This window comes from Schistocerca piceifrons, chromosome 1, assembly GCF_021461385.2.
Source record: "Schistocerca piceifrons isolate TAMUIC-IGC-003096 chromosome 1, iqSchPice1.1, whole genome shotgun sequence".
Taxonomy (NCBI): Eukaryota; Metazoa; Arthropoda; class Insecta; order Orthoptera; family Acrididae; genus Schistocerca; species Schistocerca piceifrons.
In genome coordinates, this window is record NC_060138.1 from 1142871188 (window position 1) to 1142889674 (window position 18487).

The 18487-nt window shown below is 41.1% G+C and overlaps 1 protein-coding gene across 2 annotated transcripts in view; it reads left to right on the forward strand.

The window, feature by feature from the left end:
• LOC124780881 (short-chain dehydrogenase/reductase family 9C member 7-like) overlaps window positions 1–18487 on the forward strand; it is a 172440-nt gene that overhangs the window by 109017 nt on the left and 44936 nt on the right. For both annotated transcript variants that reach the window (XM_047253812.1, XM_047253813.1), the window contains exon 7: window positions 16747–16845. In XM_047253812.1, coding sequence (XP_047109768.1) covers window positions 16747–16845 — 99 coding nt within the window. The remainder of the gene's footprint in view (window positions 1–16746; window positions 16846–18487) is intronic.

Genomic DNA, 18487 nt, shown 5'->3' on the forward strand with positions numbered 1-18487 from the left:
GTCCGTCATCCAGACTGTTGGCGCTGCAACAATTGAAAAGGCTGAGCCCCTGTTCAGGAATCATATTTTAGCCTGACCTCCCTATAGAAAGCGCACGAATGTGCTTTCACCTACTGTTCAACTGATCACTGAGGCACTGAAGCCACCTCACCCTGGCAAGGTCCGTGGATCGTGGCAGTCTAGAGTTGGTACATATTTTGTTGAAATTTACCCTTAGCAAAACCAGTTCACATAACACACCGAACTATGCCATTCGTTCCATTCGTTCTGATACCATACAAGATAACTACTTAAATGAACAGTACGAAAGTCGTCCTGCCACTCTACTCATACGAAGACACCAAAATTGTCGATACCTACTCATATCGATACTTCTTAATTTTTAATGCAAATGAAGGAATTCTGCGTGTATCTCGCACTTGTATTTTACTTGACTGTTTATATTAGAATCACACAAAACACATTAAATACCTTTATTTCTTCATTAATGGTAATAGTAAAACAAAAAATCGCTTTTTAGGAAGTTTCCCAGAAAGAGCAATTGCAGTAAACATTTAGGAAACAACTTATTTCTACAGTTGCAACGCCCTTATCGCAGTGGATACGCCAGTTCCCGTCACATCACCGAAATTAAGCTTTGTCGGACGTAGCCGGCAGCTGGGTGGGTGACCATCCGGGTCGCCTTACGCTTTTGCTATTTCTCGGGGTGCACTCAGCCTCCTGATGCCAATTGAGGAGCTGCTCGACCAAATAGTAGCGGCTCCGGTCAAAGAAAACCACCATAACGACCAGGAGAGAGGTGTGCTTACCACACGCACCTCATATCCGCATCCTTATCTGAGGATGACACGGCGGTCTCATGGTCCCGATGGGCCGCTTGTGCGCTAAAGACGGATTGAGTGCTATTTCTACAGTGTTGTAGAGATGGAAACATCGAACCGATTTACAGCTTTAATAAAGTTCTTCGAACATGTCACAAAAGAAGTGTCTGGACATAAGTGTCCTGCAATATCCAAAATTACACCATTGATCAACTGTTTGTCAACAGAACTTAATACTATAGCGCCAATCTCACATATTGTCAAAGAATGCAAGGACGTTTTATTGAATGACCTGAAGAAAAGTTATGGACTAAACGAATTAAATGACCATACAGATATTGCTACTCTGTTGGTTACAAGGCTTGAAAACCTGCGTTTTCAACATCCAGTAGCATGCGGACGATCCATACAGCAGTATGGTTTACGAGCAACAAAGAAGCACAAGTGAGTCGGAGAAAGGTGTTGTTTCGTTTACTGTACCACAAGAATTAGAATTGTATTTTGCAACTGGTTGCCTGTTATTTCCAGTCCACTAAAGCTCTTGCAGGCAGGGGTCCTGTAGCGCATAATTTTAAAATTTAAGCCTGCCTAGGTTTCCAATGCTGCATCTAAATATAACGTTAAGGTGAAAATTGTAAAAGCAAGCATGGTCATCGATTTTAACAGTGTTTAAAACTGTACATAGGACCGTAATATAAGGGATGTTCAAAAATAAACTAGCTGGAGTCTGGAATGCGTAAACCGGTGACAGGAGGGTAATATCGTGGCGTGTGTAACGAGGTGTGGTTCCGAGCAGAGCGTGGAAGTTCACAACCCGGCGCTAGAGTGCACGCATGCACGTCACGTGACTATACAGAGCTAGCACCAGCATGCATCAATTGTCCAACGCTGCCAGGCGCATTGCAAACAGTGACATGCAGGCGTCAAAAGAAGAGCAAAGAGGTGTAGTTCGTTTTCTGACAGCGGAAGGAGTAGGAGGAACGGACATTCATCGATGAATGTCACAAGTGTACGGCGAACACTGCATGTCTGTTGCAAGGGTCAAAGCGAGGTACAAGCGCTTCAGGGAAGGATGGGTGTCGTTAGCCGATGATGCATGGTCTGGAGCACCACTCTGCATTACCGATGACATCGTCCTGCTGGTGGATGCACTCATTACCCAGGACCGCCGAGTGACGGTGAAAGCCATAGCCGCTGTGGTCGGATTGAGCATCGGAGGTGTTCACACCACCATGAAGGAACGACTACACATGCGCAAAGTGTGTTCCCAATGGGTGCCCCAGAGTCTTCAACCACACCTGGAAGCATATCGAATGGCCCCCACTATCTTGCTCATCTGCAGCGCATTGCTCGGGAAGGGAATGCGTTCCTGGTACGAGTGGTGGCTGGAAATGTCTTGGTGTCATCACTTCGAACCAGAATCAAAACGACAAAGTCTCCAGTTGAAGTATCCAGGGTCACCACCACCAAAAATAGCCAAGGCCATCCACACAAGTGTTGGAAAGGTTATGCTGACGTTCTTCTTTGACCAAGATGGCCCCCTTCTGATTCACTTCCTGTAGCATGTGACAACAGTGAATGCCCACCGTTACTCGCAAACCTTCGCCAAGTGATCAAATCAAAACAACCAGGCTATCTAACCCGTGGGGTCCTTCTGCTCCACGACAGTGCAAAGCCACATATGGCCAACACAGTAGTGGCACTCATGTAAAGCAATTCGGTCACCCTCCATACAATCCGGACCTCTCTCTCAGTGATTACGCCATTTTTTGTTCCCTTTAAAAGGCTCTGAGGGGCAAACGATTCACCTTGGACGACGACGTCCAGCTGTACGTGAGGAACTGGCTAACATTGCAACCCCGGGAATTTTATGAGACAGCCATTCATTGCCTTGTGTCACAGTGGGATAAGTGTCAACAGCCAGGGTCAATGCTTCTAACATACAGGTAGTGGTTTCTGTAATTATGCCTCCGAGTCGTTTCCTTTTTAACGCCCCTTATATGTGAAATCTTACATCAGTTCAAAACAGTGCAATAAAGTGTCATCCATTAAGAATAACTTGGTCCAGCATATCATATCTGATAGGACCGTAGAACTCCATGAGAAAAAAAGAGACAGTTTGAATACAGAATCATACTATTTATACTTTTTTCTAAACAAAGCATTTAAAGAACTATTCAGTCATGAAATCGATGTCGTCTGGGATGGTTTAAATGAATGGCCTTACAATCGTAACCTGAAATTACTGCTAGACATAAAAAGAAAATGTCAAAATTTAAAAGCAGGACTAGGGTTAACAACAGCATTACAATTTCTACATATACTAATACAAAGCATCATTTTTTTGGTAGGGTATTGAATAAGACCGAAATTATTTTCACTCAAGAGTAAAATGTAATTTTACGTAAAGGTTTCAAGTACGATGTTGTCTCAAGCTCAATGATTCGTCTGTTATTAACAGTTTTGTAATCGATTTTAAAATCGGTGTAAGCACGTTCTAATTTGACAAGGTCAAACAGGCGAAGATTGCACACGAGTGTAATAATTTTATTGACAAAGAAATTGCGTTAAAAGCTAACTTTTCTACCAAACAGCGGAAACTGATTAATAGCACGAATCACAAATCTAAAGAAAATGATGCTCTAATAACTAAATATGACAAAAGTAACCCTATTGTTATTCGACAAAGAACCATAGAGGTCGGGCACCCACAGCTAAAAAACTTTTACATAATGTAAAGGACAATCAAACAATTTAAAATCGGACATGGTAAAACAGTCTGTATTAAAAATGAATGAAAAATCCAAACCCGCAATACCTGTTTACTGTGTTTTCTCTGTACGATGGCCGGCTTCATACCGTGGAGGTATATCTTCAGGTCATATCTGCATACAGATTAAAACTACGTAAGTAAAAGTACTAGTAGTCAACATAACCTACCGAACAAAGTAGACAGTAAAGCAATGTACTCACAAAACTAATACTTCATCTGTTATCGCCTATGCAAAAAAATATACGGATAAAACTGCAAAGTCTTTTGAGGAAAACGACATCGTTGAGGTCACCACAGAGCCTATCATTAACCTGCAAAAACAAGTACGGCAATGTTTAGCTAACACTGATAGTTTGTTCGTAAAATTTCAAATGAAATGCCTCGTCAATATGAACCCGAAGCGTCCAGTTCTTAGAAGTCAGTTTAAGTTGCGTAAACAAAATAACCGATCCGTCCTTTAGCCAACGACGTAGGGAGAGCACGCCACAGTTAAGCTGGGCGGCTTCATTAGACGATCAAAGACTCGTTTGTTTTCGAAAGCAACTTTTCAGTTACAAATAGTGCTGACTAAATCAACAAAATAAAAGCAATAACATGCACAACGCACACTAGGTTGGTCTCATTTGACATAGTAAGTCTTTACACTAATTTATCTATTGATTTGACTCTCAGCATTATCGAGAAGAATTTATACAGTACAAAATGGTAACTGAGGTTCAAATCTCCGAGCTTGTTAATTTGTTACAGGTGGCACTTAAATACAGGGTGTGCATAAAGTCCGGGAACACTTTCAATTATTTACTACACAAGAACCAAACATTGTACAGATATCATACATGTCATTTTGAAGAGAAACCCTGAAAGTCTTTTTTTTTTTTCATGTATACCGCCACAGCGTAGTTTGGTAATTTGCCTATAGCCAGCGCTAGTCGCAATCATGGCGAGTTCAGGTGTGGAGCGTCGAAAACTGTACGGGCCATTCTTCTTCGCCGAGAGCACTGTCACTGGATATTCCTACTTGGCCATGTTGCAACAAAGACTGATGCCTCAGATGCGCAGACTCTCCATTCTTCTTTCAGCAGAATGGGACTGCCGCATCGATGGATCGGCCGTGCTACAGAAGAGGACAGCTGTTTCATGAAACGGCCTCCCCGATCACCAGGTCTCACTCCGTGTGGTTTTTTTCTGTGGGGATACATTAAAGATCTGATGTATGTATAGCCTCCACCACGTGATGTAGCAGAGCTCTGGGAGAGAATACGGGAAGCGACTGCCACTTTCTCTTCAAAATGCAATATGTATAATATCTGTACAATGTTTAGTTCTTGTACAATAAATAATTGAAAGTCTTCCCGGACTTTATGTACACCCTGTATAATTATTTCACGTTCAGTGATAAATTTTACGTATAATCATACGACCTAGCGGTGGGTATCCATCTTCCTGAAATCTTCATTAATTCTCTGGAAATTGCCTTCTTCAATTCTAACTCTGAATTACAAAGAAAAATACGTTTTAATGCTCGTTATGCAGATGATATAATTATTTCCTTTGACAGCAATGAACAAGAATTAGTACAGTTGTTCAGCACATTCCATAGTATTCACGAGAAAATATGCTTTATGAAAGAAATCCACAATGAAAACACGGAGGCAGTTTTGAAATGAGATCTACGAAAACTAGTATTTAGTTTTTCGATATCAGAAATAAAGAAATACGTGTTGCAGCATTTTTGGAAATTTAATTCTATGGGAATGAAATACTGGGTGACAGCTTTTTTAGAAAAATTATGAAAAATTATAGGGAGGGTGAGGAATGCACTTCATGTTCATTTTTGCAAGATATTCAGCAACAACATTGGCAATAAGCGGCCGCGCATTATCGTGGTGCAGCATCCAGCCTGCTTCACGGAAATGTGGTCTTTTGCGCCTGATATGGACCTGCAACGTTTTCAAGACATCCCTGGTATTGTCAGGTTACTGATGCGTGTGCAGGTACAACATCCTCATAAACCATTCCATGAATATCAAAGAATGAGATGACCACAACTTTCCCAGCAGAAGCAACCACTTTTGTTTTTTGGGGGGTTGGTGATGAAGGAGATTTCCACACTGAGCTTTGCTGTTCGCTCTTAGGATCAAAATGATGTAGCCAAGTTTCATCAGGAGTGACTACATTTGAAAGAAACTCCGGATCTTCCTCTAACATCAACTGCATGCAGATCTGCACGCGAATGTCGTTTTGTTCGGGAATCAACACTCTTGGAACCCATTGCGCACAAACACGTGTCATGTGTAATTTTTCTGTCACCAACATGTGGGTGGCACCCAGTCAAATATGTAGTATTTCATACAGTAATCTGAAGGTAATTCGTCGATCCTCTCTCACAATGACAGCAGCAGTGTTTATGTTTTCTTCCGTAAGAGCGGTAACTGGAGCAACGGGTCCACCTTCCTTTGAGATTGATTGTCTCCCCTCTTTAAACATTTTTAAACCACCTTCGAGCTGTGCTGTAGGGGAGAACAGACTCTCCATAGGCCTCCTGTAACATTGTATAGGCCTCAGATGAAGATTTGTTGAGACGAAATCAGATTTTCAAAGCCGCATATTGTTCCTCGCGTGTTACCTCCAATGCAGCGGTAGGCGATACTGAACATGTCTGACCATGCCTGCCTCTCACAGGCGGTAACCAGGAGTCCCAACAATGAAACTACTATGGCGTGTTTGTTGCACATTAAGCTAACAGAATATCATAAGATTAAATTTTAGCGAGAGAAATTATGACCATAAAAATTATGATCATTCTTTATTGAACAGCCCTGGTATACAAAGAGATACGACTGTAATGGCACACTCTTTATCCCCCTCCCCTCTCCCCTTTTCCCAAATTGGCGCCAGCTGCCAGAGGCTGCCTAAGGCTGGTGCCTCTACTCTTTAGCCAGCCGGCGCACGCCACTAGCTCTGTACGTAGCATACTTACCTCTGTAGGACCCGCTGCCACGTTTAATGTTTAAATTTCATACACAGAGGCGATTTTTTCCACCGTGTATGAGCTCTAGGGATTGATCGATGAGAGACTACGGAACAAAAAAGGTCTAATGAACTTATATCCGGAAATGCAAGGTTTCCATGCTAGAGACTATTTATTCAGTCATACTCTGTTACAGAGATGTGGTCTAATAGGCGCTGTTCCATGCAGCCACAGTTACGGTACGCATTGTTTCCTCCTAGAGGGTGGTACTGTTCCTCATACACCATGCCCTAGTGTCCTCTCCTGCGATAGTAATTGATAATGTTGCCGACTCACCTGGCAGTGAACGTGATAACAAAGGTGTCTACTATGGTTCTGTATTCGAATAGAGAGCTTTCCGACGTGGTGTTAACTTACGGAAAGGCAAATGGCAACGGACAGCGGGCGGCAAGGTTCTGCCAGATCTACCCCCATCAACAATAACCATAGCATTCAATGTTTGCGACAATGTTTCTTTGTTTTCTGAGAAAGGGTCTTTTCAGGAAGCAGGAAATTACGAAGGACTTACCCGAAACGTTCGGACACCAGACTTGGAGGAAAATGTGACTAACACTGTGGAAGGCGACCGCCGTGTCAGTATCAGGCAACTGGTCTGTCAGTGCAGGATAAGCCAGACGACTGCGTGGAACATTCTCCATGACAACCCTTATCACTTACAGCGCGCAGGGGATACTACTGACAGACTCTCCACATCGGGAACAGTTTTGTCACTGGTTTCTTCACCGGACGACCACCATCCCGGGATCTGTGTCATCCATCCTTTTCACAGATGAGGCTACCTTTACGTGGTATTTTCAACTTTCGTAACAGTCATCTGTAGAATAGTACGCAAAACCCCCACGGTATGGTGATAGCGAATCATCAGCATCGATGCAGCTGGAATGTGTGTGCCGGGATGATTGTCGCCCGTATTTTGGAACCAGTCTTCCTTCCACGTCGCCTAACAGTCCGGAACTATCGGTGTTTCTTGCAGGTGACTTTTCCTCCCCTTCTGGAAGAAGTGTCATTGATGACTCGAAGGATTATATGGCTGCTGCACACTGGCTTTCCTTGGCAACCATGTTCCTAAGGGGTCCGATTAGGCGCCTGACTTTGGAGCTCCCAACTCCCACCCTCTGTGAAGGCCCAGACCTTGCGGGCCGAGAAGCTTCCTCTGAAACAGGGCGGACGACTGTTTAGAGACATCGTCAGCCACAAATAAAGCCCGAAACCTGTTCGTCAAACGAACTGGGGAGGCCCTACGATCGGCCCCTCGGAAAGTTTTTCGCTGCCTGCCAGACTTTGGAATGATCTCCCACTCGACCATAGGTGAAGGTTCAACCTCAGTGAAGCAAGTACCTGGGGCGGCCACAGTAGTAGACCGATCGGAGGACACGTGGGACGTTCTCGACATCCCTCACTTCCCCGCGTCCGACCCCCCACCTTGATGACCCTTGGCAGCAGCCTCATGCTGTATGACGGAATCCAACGCAGCCTGGAACTGTGAGCGAAGGGTCGCCAACTCAGCTCGCATCTGTACACAGCAATCACAGTTCCTATCCATTACTGCAGTCGCTCCCGTTTGAAGCTCGTAAAAATATATAACAAACGAACGGTGTACTCGACTTATTAACAGCAGGAATTCGAAGTGCTCTCTTACTGACGGTCGAACTGACACTGAGCTACACTAACCAAAACAAACAAAAGCCTACACGATACGAGAGTCGATAGCAACGGCGGTACTGTACGCTACGCTCTTATTAAAATCAAAATAAAAGGTTGTGCTTAGTAAGCACTCGAACTATGATGGCGATTGCTGCACAAACACTTTCTCCACGTACACGTACACCATAATTACTCTACCACCGTGTTTACTGGGGTTACACTCGTCTGGTATGACACGTTCCCGAGGGGTGGGGGGGGGGGGGGGGGGAGCATTGGTGGCCGAACCGCACAATACCACTGGGTTCGGTGTGGGGCGGTGGTGGGGTGAGTGGACTGCTGTAGCATGTTGTGCGGTTGTGTACCACTGAGGGCTACGGTAGGGACGAAGCCTCTCCGTCGTTTCTAGGTCCCCATTTCCACACAATAAAATACAATACAAGCACTCGAACACGCAAGAAATTACGAAAATAGTCTAGTAACTACACAGGTATCTGTAAATAAATCGCTCCTGTTGGAAGCTCGTAAAAATATATAACAAACGAACGGTGTACTCGCCTTATTAGCAGCATAAACACGAGGTGCTCTGTCTCTGACGGTCTACCTGACAGATAATATGTGATTCTATGTGAGTATGCTTTCCTATATTTGTAAACATTTCCTGTAGTTTCGCTTATCGTAACGATACCACCTCTGTTCCACACACAATGTGGTAACATTTGTTAATGAGTACAAAACCTTCTGAAGAAGACAGTTTTAAAACTGTCGAAACCATGATCAACTTTTAATAAACCTGTATTTTGCAACAGTTTGGCTGTTATTTTTAATCCGCTTTTGGGAATATCATAAACAGCTTGCGCAAGGGCACAAAAAGAAAAAGGAAACACACCAAAGTGACGAAGTACCTCGTTTTTTGTGAAATCCTTTAATACCTCTAAGAAAACAACCGTATTGTAGAACGGGCAGACATGAAAGTCATTTTCCGTGTTAGTACAAATGTGGTCAACAATATCTTATAGCCGGCGTAACATCTTTACGTAGTGAGCGTTTATTTTCAGAAGCTGGTGCAACTATGACTGGGTATGAAACCGATTCGATACAACTAATTTTCCTCCAATACCGAGTAAGTACCGAAAGAATGGTTCGATTCTAAAAGTACTCAGTATCGTAGCAAAAGTATCGCGTTCTTTCTTGTATTTACTTGTATTGGAACATCCCTAAATGGGAGCCCCCTCTGTTCAAAATAGTTGGTATCTCTAATGCAGTTGCTTACGAGCACACATATTCCTTCAGTGGCAGAAGACTGTTGGGTGATTACCCATTACATCGTGGGGCGGCGGGTAAATAATCCAACTGGTCTTCACTATTTCTGTTTCATTGTTATGAAAAGACACTTAAATTGTCTTTTTCGTGCTCTACTTTTGCCGTTTACAAGAGCCTATTTTTTCTGTCAGCCAGAAAGCGATGGAGAACGTACTGACCATAATTTCCAGTCTTCAAGTCTACATTACTCTTTGTACTCACTGAAAGAAAATGTTCCTACTTGCTGTTTACTCAGTTGGGTCAGGAATAACGACTACAAATAAAAGCTTTGAATTCTGACTGATTGATATAGTCTTTAAAAGTTCACACGCAGAAAATATCACAATATTCGTGACAGTAAGAATAATTTCCCTGTCGGAAACAGCACTATCACCAGTTCAGAGGTGACCTCCACGGAAAGTTCCAGATAAAACGGTCTGTCACCCTGACAACTAATCACCAGAAGTTCATTGCTGGTCTTAAAAGTGGAAAATAATATCGCCACTTGCCACGCAGTTTTGTCAGCATTATGGGCCGCACGCAAACAGTTACTTCCATGAAATCCAAGCGATGTAGGATGGTGTTCATTTCTCGCGAGTTCACTTCCTACTTTTACCGAAAATGCCTTTGGTAGGTGCCCACACAGAACACCAATATAGTAGAAGTGCGTAGACCACGTTATTATACGGAAACACAGAACGACACCAGCGCTACTTGTGGCCTGGCTGTGAACTTCAATACGAAAAAATATGGCGCGAAAATCTCTTATGTTTATTTCTAAATACGTGAATTAGATGACAATATTTTTCATTTACTCTTTGAATGTGGGCCGCATAATGCAGTAATAAAGGTTTTTGAGATCTTGCAAAGTAATATATAAAAGAAATCTAAATCAAAAGCACACATTAACTACTCGTAGCTGCAGTTTACATTGCGAAAATTTTCGTAAATTACGACGTCACCTTTTGGCTGTGAAATTTTTTTGTAAAACTCAATATTGCGATTTTGGCCATGTGGCCGTTATCATGTGGAAATAAACGAGCTTTAGCACATATCAGACTACAAAATCATCTGACATTGCATGCATATATAAATGATTTTTACGTTTCCACATATCCTAAAGCACATTATGTCCACTCGCATGATCGAAAGTGGAATAGTAGGTTACACAAATAAATAACTACACAGCTAATGGATAACCAAGAGGTCATTTACAAAAAAATCTGTGTTACAAACCAAGGATGTACTGTAAAGTCTACAAAATCCGATTTATTATTTTTTCTGTTGATTGTTATTTATGGGTATTCAGTCATCTGAAATTGAACTTCTGCACAGTTCAAATAAATTTATGAAACACACAAAATGCTACTTTACATCAACTGAAAAACAAATTGGGAGCAGAGCAGGTAGACACTCCATGAATGTAGCCAAAATGTTTTTGCCAATGAGACATACAAAGAAAATTAACTGCAACACACAATTTTTTTTTCCTTTTTTCCCCAACTTGGCTGTTATTTTGGCAACACCCATCATGTTTAAATAATGAAAGAAGACACTGGTACAACATTTATTTTTAACATTTTTATTTATTTACTTCCTCTTTGAAAACACTGTTTGGTACACTACTGAAAATTAACACAAATTCCCCTTGACAGCACTTTATTCATTATACTTTTAGAATCCAATCATCACATCTAGAAAGTGTTAAGTTATGTGCCTGCTGAATTACCAGATATTGTCATAACAAGTCAAAGGCATGATTTTGATACAAGAACATTTGTATATGTATAGGGAGCTTACTCTCATTGTACACATAATAAACAAAATACAAAGTCTTTTAACATGATTTGAACTTCTTTTTAAGTTGTTGCATACACAATTTCCTCTTGTCTGTAAATTTCTTTTCTTTCACATACTTGTATATTATAAATGGAATACTTGTCTTCAGAAGTCTCTCTTTAATGTCATGTTTATTACAAATTGTTGTATGAGACAGAACAAATGTTTTTTTTAATTATCATGTAGTTTTGTTGTGTGACCATGACTATTTAGATACTCATACAGCTGATAATGGAGTGCCCTTAGGAAAATCATGTCTCTTTCACTTGCATTTTTCAAATGAGAATGCTCCTCACTATTCTCTTTAAATGAGGTAAACAAATGATTTTCAGTCACAACAGAGGAGTAGAGACTGGTATTACATGTTTCACAATCATCTGGTACATCTATGGCTTTTAGTACATAGCCTGCTACATAGGCTAAGGATTGTTGATCTTCTACAGACTCGATGATACCATCTGAGTAAGAATAAATTTGCTCAGGTGTATCAGTGTCTTTCATCTCACATTCACTTAAATGTTCACTCCTACCACTAGCTGCCAAAAAGTGACACAAACTGCTCAAGGGAGTGTAATCATCATTTTCACAGTTACGTACACTCATGGCTTTGAAAGGCAAAGTCATATGATTGACAACACAAGTCTTCAGAGCTTGTACAAACTGAAAACAAGTTGGGTTTGTATTAGCAATACCATGTTGTCTTATACAACAAAAGAAATTTTCTAAAGCATCTTGATTGAACGCCTTTAAATTTAAGAACTTAAAGCCAACCACTTTCAAGGTCTTCCACAAGAAAATAATAGACTGTAATGTAATCTGCCAACCTTTTATGAAGCTAAACATATTAGTCTTGTTTCTTCCCGTTTTTAAATCTATTATTTGCCAGCTGCCTATTTCCCTCAATATGCTACACCACATTTCTAAATGTGGCGAATTTTCTGATAAAGCACATCTAAATTGTTTTCCATCCCTGGGATATTGCTCATTACTGTTGAGTGAATCAAAGAGATTATCTACCTTTTCCACAAACTCAGCTGTGTGTATAGCTTCAGATGGTAATGTGTGAGTAGAAACATATGTTTCAATTGCAGGTGCAACAGTATGGCTCATTTGTGCAGCAGCAACTTTTACCTTCATTTTAACATGGGAATCAGAAAAGTTAAAGTGTTGTGCTTTTAATTTGGGCAGAGTTTTGGACCATTTTTTTTTATCCAAAAAGAACACTGTACAGATGTACTCAAACTTTGCTGCTTACTGATGTACTCAAACTTTGCTGCTTTGTGAGGTTCAAATTGAATTTTGCTATCTATCAAAGCATTTCTAGTGTTTTTGAGCAGATGTGGTACATCATAAATGGTAACAATTGGTTGATTATTGACGACAAAATGAAATATACTGGGCTTCAACAAATTTGCTTCACACAGTTGCTTAAGGGCCTTTTGGTTTGTTGCATTCTGGTCACATACAGTACAAACCACTTTGAACCCAATATTCTGTAGTTCACTTATGATGTGAACAATGAGTGATTTCAAATGGGTGTAGTGGAAAGTGGTTGCAGTAAAGTAATATGCTGGAACTTGTTTCCAAGTTCTGTGAATGCCTTTCAGCATAAAAACTAATGCTTGACTAGCAGCTACAGGTGAACGTCCTAAATGACCCAAGTCCTGATACCCATAGATTAGCTGTTTGTGTGCATCATAGTACATACCATCATCCAGAGACATTTCATCAAAAAGTAGAGCACAATACTTGTCATTTTCGTGCATATTACTTACTTCCCTTGCTAAAAAGTTTAATAAAGCTGGATTAAGTCCTGTATCAAATGGTATGTGGGAAAGCACTCCCTTGAGCAGCCTGACAGATGGAAGGGAGAAGTATGTGGCCAAATATCTGTACAACCGGTGACTACGCTTATAGATAGATAAAGCAAATGCCTTATCTTGTATAGACCACCGTACTGCTGTGGGCTGCATATTGGCATTTCTTAACTGACTATTAATAAAAGTTTTAGTCACATCATTCAACTCTTCTTCAATTAACTGGAATTTCCTGTCATCATACAACTCTTTTAGAATTTTCAATTTATTCCTCTCATTCTGTAGCTGTTTTTTCAATTTACACACTCTGGAAACTGTAATTCTATGCAATTTATACATTTTGTGTTTTCTTGGAGTTAAATCACGTTTAGAAACGCCAGATCCCATTACACCTGCACTACTTTCAACGTCATAATCAGGTGAGGATAAAAAGCTGTACTCACCATCATCTATGCTCTGTAAAGGGGGACTGCTTCGTTGTATTACCGTAGATTTTGCATTGTGACCTGTCTCGTGCACACTTATATTTGCACCCGATGTGGTGAAACCACCACCACCACCGGTGTAACACAGATGGGTGAGGCGAGGATGATACAACACCAATTTCATGTGCTTTGGTATAACACCACGATTTAGCCTGTGTCTAGTAAAGTTCACAAAATCTGCTTCATAAAAATGATCCTCACACACATAATAATAACTACAGTTGACACCTTCATCTATATTACAGATCAATTTCCACTTCTTTAATGTCTCACTTTTTGATGCAGCTGGAAATTTATAGAAATGTTTATTCTTGTGTTTGGAATTTATTTTTACATAATAACTACTCCTGCATCCAGGAAACTTGCACGAGTATTTCAATTTCAATCTCAAACTGGATTCTTCTCTTCCTGTATGATCCATCCTCATGTGTCTGAAATGTTATTCAAACCAAAAATTAGGAACGAGAAAAAGATCAGGTATGGTTTACATTGATTAATGTTAAAGAAAACTCAATGTGAAATTAATTTCACTATCAAAAATCATATTAGCTTATGTCTAAATGCAGCTATCCTGTACTGAAGTATTGATAACTGCTATCATGGCTTGTAATCTGATGTGTTATTGCTACAAAATAGTGAAAAAACGAAACAAATTCTCATTTCTACTACGGATATGCACATCACTCTATATATAACTGCGTGAGCGTAGCTGCACTATATTCTATACTCAACACTACTTAGTTAAACAGTGCTAAACAGTGCTATCAGGCGGTAGAAACACTGCTTATTGTACCATTTCAGTATATTTCAGCATCTAGATACCATGGTAGATACCAAATTCAACTGTACATTATTAGTAACAGTTGCAGCTGTCTATCTGTATTACATTGTGTTGAGCATTAAAGTGCGAGAAGATTTCTACTGCATTGGATATTGCCACAATAATACGTGTAAATGTTCAACTGCTTGAAGGACCTGCTTTGTGTGACTTCGAAACAAATGTCTTATTATGCGAGAACACAACCTTTGTCGATACAACAGCAACAAATACTTTTTACCTGGATAGAGTGTTATGTACTGTACAGAATATTTACTGTCGAAAACGGGAAATAGAACACACTCAAGGCATTACGAATCAATTGTAACACGTCCAATATTTGCTATGTAGTAAACGGCACAATAAATGATACTTATTATGTCACTAAGAGTACTTAGTGGCAAAAAGGAAGACGAATCAAAGCCAGAATTATATTCCATTACAGGATTCGGAAAGTTGAATACAAACTATGTCAAAAGCTGCTAGCATGGGATTCTCTATTAAATACAAGGAAACATTAACAGAAATAGGAAATATACTTACCCTTTAAGTAAACTGAGCAACGGAAATTGTATTTCTTTGCAGGAACAAATATACAAGAGTCCACAGAACGTAATGTGATGATACAACCTCGTGTTTTATATGAAACAAAAGTAAAAAAGTAAATACTGAATCATCACACCATCAAATATTACGAATGCATCCAAAAATTAAGCAGAATAATAGCAACATACTTACACTGCAATATAAACGAAAAATCACGATCACGTTGCCACGATACCAAAACAATTATGGAAGACTACGTCATCCAATAGGAACACGAGATTATAAATTGCTAAACTTGCAGCGCTCCAAGTGGCCTTGGACCAAACCAACGTCGTGTTACCGGAAATCCCTATATGAGTTTCACCCCCCTGGGTACCCAGCTCTGACACCATCCGAGGCTCAGCGTATGCTGGCGTTTGACTGACGCGCACGGGTTGATAACTCCGTGCGAAGTGTCTCCCTCACTGCCCGTCTGGCCGTTATTTATATACGGGCGCAGCGGACCGCCGAATGGAACATCAGCTGTCAACCGCTCTAGACGCAGGTAGCATCATCTAAATGCCCCCTTTCTCGGACACGTATTAATTAATGTCTCTGTCGTTAAATAATTTACAATCTTCTTAATTTTTATGTGAGTTAAGTTGGCTTAGCTACTGAAAAAGTCTTAGCTCGACTGCATTTAAACTCACAATATTGCGCATGGTTGTCGACATTTGGAAGTTTGGGTGTGGCCGTGAGTCGTGCACGGTTAGTCACATGGTAAGGCGACCGCTCGCGATAAGCGGGAAATCCGGGTTCGAGTCCCGATCCGGTACAAGTTTTCACTGTCGTCATTCCATTCTACAGCTGATGGTTGTCCTTATTCGCAGTTCATTTCATGCATTTAAACTTTGTGGGCGGGAATTTTAAGAACAGAACTGGCTCTTAAGATTCCTTGTAATGATTGTTATTTACAATAAAGTCTCGAAACTTGGTACAGCTGTTTTAATTAATGAATGTAATCAAGTGCTGTAATTAGAACTTTCTGTTAACAAATACATATCATACTTAATCTATTATGAATAAGGACATTTTCGCCCCAAATTTGGTTTTTGGTAGATAACTTGAAAACTAATAGACATAGCTCATAGGTGTTACAGATATAAGGTTTTTAGATGAAACTGAGGCTGTGTACGAATTTTCGTCTTTCTCAGTCCATTATTTAGCGCCATCGAGTTTTCGTAAAAACGCCGAGTTCGACCGAAACATTGCCCTGATCAAATTGAGACCTGTAATTTTTGACTGTGATATATGTTTTGCGCATTCTGAATAACTTTTAGCTTTCTAGCTTAATTATTTACTCTTAAAGTAATATATTTAATAAAACGTATTGACATGATGATTCCGAGACTTCATAATGTTAGCATTAATATGCTGAAGCATACACTGACAAATTTTGCAAAAATTGTTTTAATTTTTAATTTCACTCTTAGATTATGGTAGAATCCTTTGTATGCTAAGCACAGGCGCGTTATGATGACGTGGCGCCGGTAGTAGTGACCTGGGGTAATTCCCGGCACACTCTCTCGCCCCTGTACTTTTTACAATGTTACAGCGCTTGTTTCGCCTCAACATGTACGTAACAAGGAATCGCTGTTATTATTTTCGTTTACGATTTTTGTTTTTTTTTTACAGAAAAGACTGTCTTTACTGACGATCCTCGCAAAACAACATTCCTCTATCGACGAAGTGATCCACGAGCTCGTCGACGCCTGCATCGGAAGATACTCCCAGGTACGTCAAGAGAGGGGCTGAGCCGGCAACCGGTCGTAAAGGTGTAGCTAGCGATTACTGCCTTCTTCAAGGTAGCGTCCCACCACATACATCGTGCCTTGCTTTTCCTTTCTATTGTGGGCACCAGAGAGGCAGCAGCGCGCACTGAAAATGCCCATTATCCAGCCGAGCTTCGATCGTGCGACCCTTTCGTATCCAAGCACGCGCTTTACCACTAGATCACCGCATCAGATACGTATATAGATAGTTCATCTATAGATTTCGATGAGTGAGTTTGCGAGTGTCAAAATACGTGATATGAACGATCATAACTTTGATTACAATGACTTACGAGGGTTTCCCAGAAAGTCAATGCATTTTTTTCGTCAACAATTCTTTACTGAACATAATGAGAATTACATACACGAAATAGTGGTGTTTTATCTACACACCCCACTTTTCCACGTAATCTCCATCCCGTTGTATGGCCTTCCTCGAGCGCGAAACAAGGACGTTTATGTCCTGTCGGAACCAATCCTTGTCCTGGTAGCGGAGCCAGTGCTCCACTGTGTGAATCACCTCCTCATCGTCCTCAAAATGTCTTCCACTAATGGCCGGCCGGAGTGGTCGAGCGGTTCTAGGCGCTACAGTCTGGAATCACGCGACCGCTACGATCGCAGGTTTCGAATCCTGCCTCGGGCATGGATGTGTGTGATGTCCTTAGGTTAGTTAGGTTTAAGTAGTTCTAAGTTCTAGGGGACTGAGGACCTCAGAAGTTAAGTCCCATAGTGCTCAGAGCCATTTGAACCATTTCTTCCACTAATGGCATCCTTTAATGGTTCAAACAAGTGACAACATCAGCTCGCTGCATCATGTCAGGTGTGACAACTGTGGATGGTCTCCCCGACCGCTGCAAATCGTGGAGCTCCGCCGAACCGCCTTCTGATGACATCACCCTCCGTGCCCTGGGACTGACTGTACTTCTGTCGACAGCAGATGATCCGTAGACTTCGCACAAGCGTTTGTGAATATGCTACACATTTTTCTTTCTATGCAGCGAGAAACTGAATGACGGTATTTTGCTTGTAACGTACATGACCTACAGATGCCATTCTGAAACTGTCCTGCAGCTATGCTATCTGTCAGAAGTGACGGAAACTTGGCGCGCCCCCTCAGGAGACTTCAAATAATACGTATGTAACGTTTTACATTCGTATTACCATTTTCGGCTGAGAAAAAAATGCGCTGCATTGCTCTCTGGGAAACCCTCGTAGAAGCTTGCACTTCTTACACCCCCAAGGAGACGCAGACGTCAACATTTAACATAAACTTCAACTTGGCAGCTCTTTCTGTTGCTGAGAAAATGGTGTCTTAAGAGACGGACGGATAGACGAGACCAACAGAAAATGACAAAAAAAATTTCAAGTGATGTAATTAAAAATTAACTATTCCCCGATTGATATATTGGAATATGGTTCTAGTGCTAATTGCTGTCAAAGGTACTGGAATTTCAAAGCATCTACAGTCGCATAGGAACACGAAACAGTACGAGAGAAACACAATTTCTGGAAGGAGATCCTGACGTTGATGCGGTGATCCTACTTCCGTCCTCTACCACCCACTGCCACTCCCACTACCTCCCCCCCCCCCCCTTACCCCATCC